Source organism: Paralichthys olivaceus, chromosome 8 (genome assembly GCF_024713975.1).
Source record: "Paralichthys olivaceus isolate ysfri-2021 chromosome 8, ASM2471397v2, whole genome shotgun sequence".
NCBI classification, from domain to species: Eukaryota; Metazoa; Chordata; class Actinopteri; order Pleuronectiformes; family Paralichthyidae; genus Paralichthys; species Paralichthys olivaceus.
The window spans coordinates 1,155,001-1,164,367 of NC_091100.1; the positions used below are offsets into that span (position 1 = coordinate 1,155,001).

The 9,367-nt window shown below is 46.5% G+C and overlaps 2 protein-coding genes across 3 annotated transcripts in view; both read right to left on the minus strand.

Moving 5' to 3' along the window:
* capn9 (calpain 9) overlaps nucleotides 1-1,689 on the minus strand; it is a 9,748-nt gene extending 8,059 nt beyond the window's left edge. Inside the window, exons 1-2 of the mRNA XM_069529957.1 lie at nucleotides 1,334-1,689; nucleotides 89-158 (exon numbers count right to left, since the gene is read on the minus strand). Of these exons, the coding sequence (XP_069386058.1) occupies nucleotides 89-158; nucleotides 1,334-1,540 (277 nt within the window). The 5' untranslated portion in view covers nucleotides 1,541-1,689. The remainder of the gene's footprint in view (nucleotides 1-88; nucleotides 159-1,333) is intronic.
* Nucleotides 1,690-3,909: 2,220 nt separating this feature from the next.
* Nucleotides 3,910-8,764, minus strand: taf5l (TAF5-like RNA polymerase II, p300/CBP-associated factor (PCAF)-associated factor). 2 transcript variants are annotated; one of them, XM_020111673.2, is made up of 5 exons: nucleotides 8,458-8,764; nucleotides 7,781-7,922; nucleotides 6,282-6,386; nucleotides 5,325-6,085; nucleotides 3,910-5,216 (listed from the first exon to the last, which is right to left on the minus strand). In XM_020111673.2, the coding sequence occupies exons 1-5, from the start codon at nucleotides 8,710-8,712 to the stop codon at nucleotides 4,419-4,421; spliced, it is 2,061 nt and encodes a 686-aa protein (XP_019967232.2). In that variant the 5' UTR covers nucleotides 8,713-8,764; the 3' UTR covers nucleotides 3,910-4,418. The 2 variants fall into 2 exon arrangements, with proteins under 2 accessions (XP_019967232.2, XP_019967231.2); XM_020111672.2 differs by having other exon boundaries at nucleotides 8,566-8,762.
* Nucleotides 8,765-9,367: the final 603 nt, after the last annotated feature.

Genomic DNA, 9,367 nt, shown 5'->3' on the forward strand with positions numbered 1-9,367 from the left:
TGTGGTGACAGACAAAGTGCATCACAGGTGAATAAGTGAGGCGCGCGTGTGGACGGACGACGCGGCGAGACTCCTGCAGAGGACTCACCCAGCTGTCCCTGGCAGATGTCCGTCCTGTTGGCATCACCCACGATGAACTTTGGGTTGTCGCAGATCTCCTGCGGAAGGGACGAGAGGACAGAGAACAGGTTGGTGTATTCACTGGGACTGACAGGTGAGAGGTGACACTGCTGCCTGGGGAAGGTGTGTTCACATTCCAGACATATTAATCAGCCTGAGATCCCAGTCACCGCAACACGAGCAGAACAACACGCCACACGCAGGCAGCTGAAACATCCAGGGGGAAGAAACGCCCCGCGGAGAAATGTGTAGTAACTTTACCAAACGTGACGTTTGAGTTTCACTGACACAAGTTTACAGGTTTGAGATTTTATCATATGAAAAGAATTGATTCTGATTCTGGCGTCTCGCCTCTGGTTTCAGGTCAGTTTTAGAATTGACTCAAAGTTTTTACTGTTGACTCTAAAGTTTGTTCTGGACTCGCACCTCAGTACATTTCAGATCTTTGGTCGTCACCTGTTCAGCATCCTTGAGGACCAGAGGTGACCGGCCCTCTGTTAGAGCGCCCCCTCTCTGTGGAACCACCTCTTCCTCCTGGTTAGGATCTTATCGACTATTTTAATATTTTTACTCTGTTTGATCTTGTTTTTACTCTCGTCTGGTCTTTAACACTTTTAATTTCTGTGTGAACTTCAAACTGCTTGAAACTCTTTTGTCTTCAGTTTTGAGCGTGTAAAGCTTTTTACAACTGAGTTTTGAAAGGTGCTGTGTAAATATTGATTATTCTTTTCATTTTCACTATCAAAAAAAAAGCCAAACGTGGCTCCGGTGCAGACGCCGTCGAGGCGTGTGGGTGTAAAGTCTGTGTACTGAGACTGAAGAACCTGCACTTCACTCTATTTACACTGTTTTCTGGCAGAACTGGTTCAGCAGCAGCAGCTGAATAAATATCTAATCACCTTTTTGTACTAAAGGTTATAAAACTGACTTCAGAGCAACTCTCACCTCTTCTTCTTAACATCAGTGATTAAAGATGATGAATGCTGCTCATTCAATCTATTCAGGTCGTTCTGAACCACAGTTCAAACTGAATAAAGTTTGATCATCAGAGCTCGAACTGATCCAATCACACATTTCCCTAAATCCTCATTTATTTTTTAGACAAACAGCAGATTTCAGGACAGTTGGAGACATTTAGACACTCGGTGCTCTGCAGCATGAGCCAATCACAGCGCTACAACCAGACCTCTGCAGATGCTCTGCACCAACGTACCTTGGGTCTCTTCCATTCAATGTTGACGGGAACGCTCTGGCTGTAGAAGAGCGAGGAGTCGACGGCAGGGAAGTCGGGGTCCTCGAACAGGACGCCCTTCTGCAGACATTCCTGCCTCAGCTGCTCAAACGACTTCCCGTCCGACTGGGTGTCCACGGCCTGGGTGGAGTTGGAGCTCCGGCCGGACAGCGTGGACTGGAGGGGCATCTTCTTCTTCTTCTTCTACCCTGGGGAGGAAGCTCAGCGGAGTGGAGGAGAAGGAGACGTTGGGGTGTGATGGAGCGAGTCACCTGCAGCTCTCTGATGCAGGGAGACGCTCGTCCGGTCGGTACGGCTGAAGGAACACACCCTCCACAAACTGGTTTTTCCTCCCGTGGCGGTGAACCTCGCCCCTGCAGACTCTCTCTCTCTCTCTCTCTCACTTGCTCCTTATCTCTGTCTCTCTCTCTCTCGTTGGGCTTGGCCTGCAGAATTCTTTTCTGACGGTTTGGCAGCACACAGTAGAAGAAGTATTCAGATCGCTTGAAAGCAAATACCACAGAGTAAAGGTCCCGCATCACGTCATCAGATGAAGATACCGTCAGGAACATGGACGTGTAACAAGTTCAAGTATTATTCTGTCGGACTGGAGACAAACCAACGAAGAAACTGAAGTGTAAATAAATGACGTGAGCCTGGAGCCTTCAGGCACGGCTGGATTCAACTCCTCAAAGGGCCCGAGGGCAAAAATATCCTGCTGGGCCCCTTTACACCGCCCCCCCCCCGCCGTCAACTTTAAATGTTTTAAAGTTTTCATCTGTTTGTTTATTAGCATGTTTACGCAAAACGACTGAACTGATTTTCATGTAACGAGTCCAAATCATCGTCACGTCCACCAAGGACATTGTGTCCCCGCCCCCGTCCCGTTTGTCCTTTTATCAGCAGGATTACACAAAAACCGTCCCGACAGATCACCATGACACTGGAAAGACGCGTTCTGGGAGCAACTCGTTACACTTTGCTGCGTATCCGGATCAGGGGGCGGATCCAGAGTTTACTTCTAAAACTTTCTTTAACAGTGTGAGACTGGAAGTTTTTTGTGTATTTCTCAAACATGAGATCTGAACAAACGTGATGAGTTATAATATCTATGAGTTGGTGAAATTCAGTGCAGCTCTGGATCAGATTTTGTGAAACTTTATTCAGTTAATGTGCAGTAAAAAAAAAAAAAAAAAAAAAAGATCAGGAAGCTTTCAAGTATTTGAACTGTCGGAAAATTTCAGTTTTCATGTTTCATATCAATATTCCTTCGATTGTGAAGTTGTAACTGAACTTTCTTTCCACTTTACGACAGAACTGATATGTTGCCTGTTCAGCGGGAGCAGCAGTTGGCAGAGCAGCGAACACAGTTTATTTATCTCACGACGTGTAAAAGCAACGAGGTGATAAAGAGGCCAGGTGGAGGAATGCGCTCCTACCGTTCACATCGGTGTTCAAGCAGCTCGGCACAGTTGTAGTCAGTGTGGGCGGAGCTGAGCGAACTATTCAACCGCTCATTAAAAAACCGCAGAAGACGCTTTGAGGATCGGATCAAATTAACAAAAGATAAACTTCAGTCAGTGAAATCGGCAGTTTCACATCGGAGCCACCTCCACCATTAATTTATCAGAGGAGGAAAATGCTGTCGTATGTGAACAGCATTGGTCGGAACTGACGAGTGACACGTTCATTTTGTCCAAACTCAGAGGAACTTCATGTAAACTGCAGATTTTAAAAAGCAGAAACTTTTAAAAAGTTTAACTACTTGATTACTCGCTTTGTTCGTTTGAAAAGTTCTTTGTTTTAGTGCAGAATCTTTGTCAAGTAACTAAAATTATCACAGTGAAGAAAAAGTAATAATTTCCTTAAATACATTTTTAAATTCAAGGAGCCATGAAAGGTCAATTCTGGAGTATTGATATCGATTTGTACTTTAATCAGTTACTGTGTTTTCCAGCACTGTCGCCAGAGAAGGTCCAGAGAATTCACAGTGAGCGAGTCGGCTTGTTGAAGACGTTTCTAAGGCTCCGAACACGCCAGGTACACGTGATCCGATTAACATGTGAGTTCACACGCGTCTCGTGATGAGATCTCAGATCGGATCTCATTTCTGTTCAGGAAGACGAAGCTGTTTTTACCCAGAGTTCACAAGTGTTTGATTCTGTGTGTGTGTGTGTGTGAGTGAGTGAGAGGCGCTGAGGTGTAGAAATATTTGACCAATTTAAGAAACGTACGGATCCATTATGTGATCATCGTTGACGTACACAAACAAATCAACGAGAAGAAACAATACGTTCGATCCGTAGTGAAACTGCAGCTGCTCAGAGGACGTCAGCTGAGGACGTCCCTAACACGTGGACCAGGACGGATTTGTGTTCACTGGTGGTCACAAATTTATACGTCATGTCCCGCCTCCTGCTGCTCTACAGGCCCCACCCCTCAGACGATCTGCCGCTGCCTCACAGACGCTGACTACACAACATGTCAGGACCCAGAGTTTAGCTTTGGAGAGACCAGGTCCTGGACATCAGCATCAAAAACAACAAAACACTTGTTACTTATGTTTTTAAGTAATTATGTATCTTAAGTATTTTCTCAGTCCAAAATATACAAATGTTCTTCTTCTATCTAGGTACAAATTCTTTTTTTTAGAAACAAAGTTTGTCCAAAAGTCACAGTTTCCTGCTTCAGGTCATCGTTGCTCTTCACAGCAGATCGAACAGTTTTCAACCAACAAGGCACCAGATCCAGAACTTTTTAAATCGTCAGCGACATGAGGAACTTTAATACTGATGTCTAGTGAAGAAAAAAACTTCTTCATGTAAAAAAAATACCAGCAACAGAAGAGAATTTAACCATAAATGAAAATCTGAACCTGTTTTTCAAGATGAAACTTCAGAATTACAAAAGATATTTAACTTTTCTTTTTGTCCTTTTGCAGCAAACTAAAGAGGAAAACAAAGCTCTGACTCCTGAGCAGGTTGTGACGTTCAGAGAAGAAAACAAAAGTCTGACCGACGCACACGTTCAAACTTTTGTCCCAAACATTGACACAAAACATCCGTGGCTACTGTTCTGCTTTCTCTTGTGCAGTTCCAGTCACCAGCAGCAGGTTACAGGCCATGAACTGGACCTTCAGCACATTGCTGGTGTTTCCCGTGTACAGTCCCACCAGTTCGCTGGACGAGCCGTCGGCTGGCGTCCCGCCGTGGGAGTTACGGATGTCCCACACCCGGACGGAGTTGTCCATAGACGAGGACGCCACCAGGCTGCTGTCCGGGCTGAAAGACAGGCTGGTGACGCTGTCCGTGTGTCCCCGCAAGTCTTTGAACAGCGTCCCAGACGACAAGTCCCACAGTCTCACCCGCTGGTCCTCGCCAGCAGACGCTAAATATTTCCCGTTAGGCGAGAAAGCGAGCGACAGCACCGGGCCGCGGTGGCCGGTGAAGAGGCGAACAGACGCCCCCTGCTGGGTGCTCCACAGCCTGACAGTCTTATCTGTGGAGCCGGTGGCCAGGTAGTTGGAGTTGGGGTGGAATTTGACACAGTCGACGTCGGAGAGATGGCCGGCGTAGAGCCGTAGCGAGTACGTCCGGGAGAATGTCCAGAGGCGGGCAGTGCGGTCATGGGAGCCAGTGGCAAAGTAGAGGCTGCAGGGGCTGACGTCCACGTCCCACACCGGGTAGGCGTGGCCCTGGTACACCGCCGTGTTGGTGAAGCTGCCCAAGTCCCAGTAACGTACGGTTGTGTCCTCGGAGCAGGACAACAGGCCGGAGCTGTCCGTCAGGAAGCAGGTACGGAACACTGGTCCGCTGTGACCTCGCAGCGTCTTTATCTCACTACCACAGACGTCCTCCTCGTCCACCTGGAGACAAACAAGAGGAAGAAGTGACATCAGTTAACTAATTAATACATTCAAATTATGTGGAAATACATTTATATGAAACAACCGTTGTCCTTCACGTCCACTCACCTCCTCCTCCAGGACGTCACAGGCCAGGTGGATGCGCGACACGTCAGCCTGATGTGGTTTGGCCTTCAGCTTTCTGGCTCGGAGGCTCCACAGCTTCACCGTGGAGCTGTCGAAGCCAGCAGCGAGCAGCCGGCTGTCAGCCGACACCTCGGCAGTGTTCAGCATCTGCTCCGTGTGGTGGAAGGCGTAAAAACACACAGTGGTGAGCGAGGGGGGGCCCTCGCGGACTTTCTTGATGCAGTCCTGCAGAGCCTCCAGGGCCACCTCGCTCTGTGGGATCCCAGCAGGGACCTCGACACCGTCCCCACCCTCTGCCCCATCAACCCCCGCCCATGAGGAGGTGGAGTTTGGGGCGGCAGTCGTGCCACTGGCGGCTCCGTACAGCTGGTAGTCTGTACGCCTGGAGGCGGAGACCTCCACCTGCAGATGTGTGTTCAGGGCCCTGCAGAGGGCGCTGTTGTCCTCGCTCTGCAGGTAGCGCAGCAGGTAGCTGTAGGCCGGCTCCGTCAGGTGAACCACGTATTTGTGCTCCAGGAAGACACTCAGCTTGGGATTGGCTGCAACATCCTGAGCAGTGAGAACATGGCGGAGCTGCTCTATGGTGGCTCGTTGTTCACTGTCCTGAAGAAAGGCGCCATGGAAACGACTGTAAAAACCATCTACTGCCCCCTTCAGGCCACAGCGCACCATATCCAGGTGGAGGTAGACAAATAGCGGGTAGAGGATGCTGCTCACCTCCTTCGCCCAGGGTATTTCTGTTTCTAATTCATAGGAAACAAAAAGTATTCAGAATGTTTTGTGATTTAAATCCAGTCTTAAACATGATTCAGTGGATTAATTTGTCTCCAAACAAACTCGGAGCAGGTATTTGATCTATTACTGTTGGCAATGTCAGAGCACAGGACGCAGCTATGTGAGGAATCTCATGAGTGTGCAGCAGGAATGTGGACGTGGTACCTGACAGGAAGGAGCGCAGCCGTGAGTACTGAGTCTCATACTGCTGCGGGTCAGCCTGGCAGGGCGCAGCGGAGACGATGTTGGCACAGCCCGACTCTGTCTGCACTGCTCAGAGGAGAGAAATGAAAAGAAAGAAATAACTTAATTTTGTTAAACATTATAATCGTGGATTATTAGGAGTGTATTGAAAGTATCTGGCTGCACAAAGTTCATTTGTAATTTGTCTTGATTATGTCACATATGAGCAGATGCTGCCACAGATTCAGGGCCAAAGGTGAACCATCCTTTTTTCAGCCTGTAGGTCTTCACATTTCAGAAAAATCAAATATGCTGAATTTGTTTGGCAGCTCCTGGTTGTATTTTACCCACGGAAATCACTGGTTTACTCTGATACTGAAGAAAGGAGCATCTCTTTAACTACATTTGTGGATTTGTAGATTCATGGTGGCTATGAGACATGACTGCACCCTCAGAGAAAAAGGGATTAACTGTGATACCACTTTTTCACTGAGGCAGTTCAACGGCCAGTTCAGATCCAGTACCTAATCTCAAACCAGTTCTTTACAGACAAAGAACTGGCTGTTGGCCAGAAAAAACTGGTTCAACTCAGGCTTCAACACTTCACTGGTGTAGAGGAAAGAACCACAAACATCAGGGGCTGAGGGCGGGATTATCTTCTCCAACAAGACCAGTAATATTGAGCAAAACAATATGTGTCATGTGTAGTCTGGAAGGAAAATATAATACTTCTGACTATGGATGCCAAAGCAGCAATGTTCCATGGAGGAGACAAACTGCAGAGGAGAATAGAAAAGATATAAACTAAAGAAGGTTAGAAAAGGAAGCAGGGACCTCAGGGACACATTTTTGACGATGTGCATTGAGTCTGTCTCAACATGGCAGAATGTAACGTTAGCCCACAGTTAGCTAGTAGCTAACTGGAACTCAAGTCAACACAGCAACAAAAAGCTAAACGGTCAAAGGTGTGGCTGGATTTCACATGAAAGGATTCAGACACCAGAACATGCAGCGAATGTTTGAAGGGAGCCCCGACAAACTTATTACAAGCAATAAAATCAGTGTTTGTCTGCGTGACATCATGTCAGACACATCAGTCGGAGGCGTCCCTGGTCCAGACAGTGAGGAGACGATTGATGATGCATCTGGAGCTGGAGGATTTTACTGTATCAAACACAAACTGTTATCTGGTGTTGAAGTATTGTAGATGAGTTAGGTTTGTTTGATTAATTACGTGAGTTTTGCACCTATTTCTATTTTAAAAGGTAAAAACATTAAACTGCTGACAGTTATTGCAATGAAAAAACTGTTGTCATCAGTTGTGGCACTGGTACAGTTTCAAAAGTATTGATTATATCTGGTATCAGAAACAACCCAGACACACCCAACTCTGAACGGCATCATATCCCAGTGATCATAGCACTGAGTGTGTGTGTGTGTGTGTGTGTGAGTGTGAGTGTGTGTGTGTGTGTGTTTCCCACCTGTGAGGCTGGCGGCCATCTCCTCAGGCGACTGAAAGAGTTTGGCTCCTTTCATGGAGCCGTCGGTGTCCACATACTGTCTCCTCTTCAGGTACTGAGCCACTGCATACTGGATCTGCTCAGTGCGAACCCGCTTCATGACCTGAACACACAACAACACAGAGACACTTCACTTTCACGTGTCCACAGAAATCTCATGTGGAAATCAACTGGTCTCAATGTGATCAAATCTAAATCACAGGACTCGTCCAGCCTGTGGAGCACTGGGACATCTGTCTTTGTGCTACACGCTGATATTTACGTGTGTTGGTTCTCTTTGGGGCTTTTTGCGTGAATTTGAATCTGTGTTGACTTTTTCTCTGTGCGAATAATTAAAGTCGTCATCGAGCTGTTTTTAACGCAGGTTTATAAAAAGCCTGAGTTGATTCTGAACCATCATCATCATCATCATCATCATCATGACAAACTTCATCCCTCCTGAGCGGAGCATCTTCCCAGCAGCTAACAAGCTAGCGGAGCAGCAAGCTAACTCTGTAGACTGAGGTTGTTAAAAACACCGTAAACTAACAAATCAACACTAAATATGAATCTCGGATGATCAGTGAACCTGAAACCACCGGGGCCGGACACTAATCCGGCCCGAAGCCGCCGGGTTTCCTCACTGGGCGCGGGCTAACCTGCTCCTGAGCTAGCCGGCTAACAGCGCTTAGCAGCGGGCCTGGCGGGGCTCTCCGGGGGGGGTCGCTCCGGTTCCGGCGTCGCTCCGGTTGGGAACGTGGACTCACTGCATATCGTTGGGTGCTGCTCCGTCCTCGGGTCGTGTGAACTGGGTGGAGACGCTTGGATTCCTCTCGGGCTCCGGCTGAAGCTACGCTGCTGCCCGCCGCTCCATCATCGTGCTCCTCGGTCCGCCCCCTCCCGCCATCACACATCCGCCATCTTCTGCTTCCGCCTGGATCCGGGGATCTATCGATGAGCGACTACTCATGTCTAGATGCAAGAATCACCCTATCAAAATAAAATGTTAATTAAAAGGTTTTTTTAAATCTATCTATCTATCTATCTATCTATCTACCTATCTATCTATCTATCTATCTATCTATCTATCTATCTGTCTATCTATCTATCTATCTATCCATCTATCTATCTATCCATCTATCTATCCATCTATCTATCTATCTATCTATCTATCTATCTATCTATCTATCTATCTATCTATCTATCTATCTATCTATCTATCTATCTATCTATCTATCATTATCCATCTATCTATCATTATCTATCTATCTATCTATCTATCTATCTATCTATCTATCTATCTATCTATCTATCTATCTATCATCATCTATATCTATCTATCTATCTATCATCATCTATATCTATCTATCTATCTATCTATCTATCTATCTATCTATCTATCTATCTATCTATCTATCTATCTATCTATCATCATCTATATCTATATCTATCTATCTATCTATCTATCTATCTATAATATCTATAATATATATAACACTATATACACACATATAAACAACTCCATATATTACACTCACACTAAATTAACGGTTTAATTCTTCCCTCAAT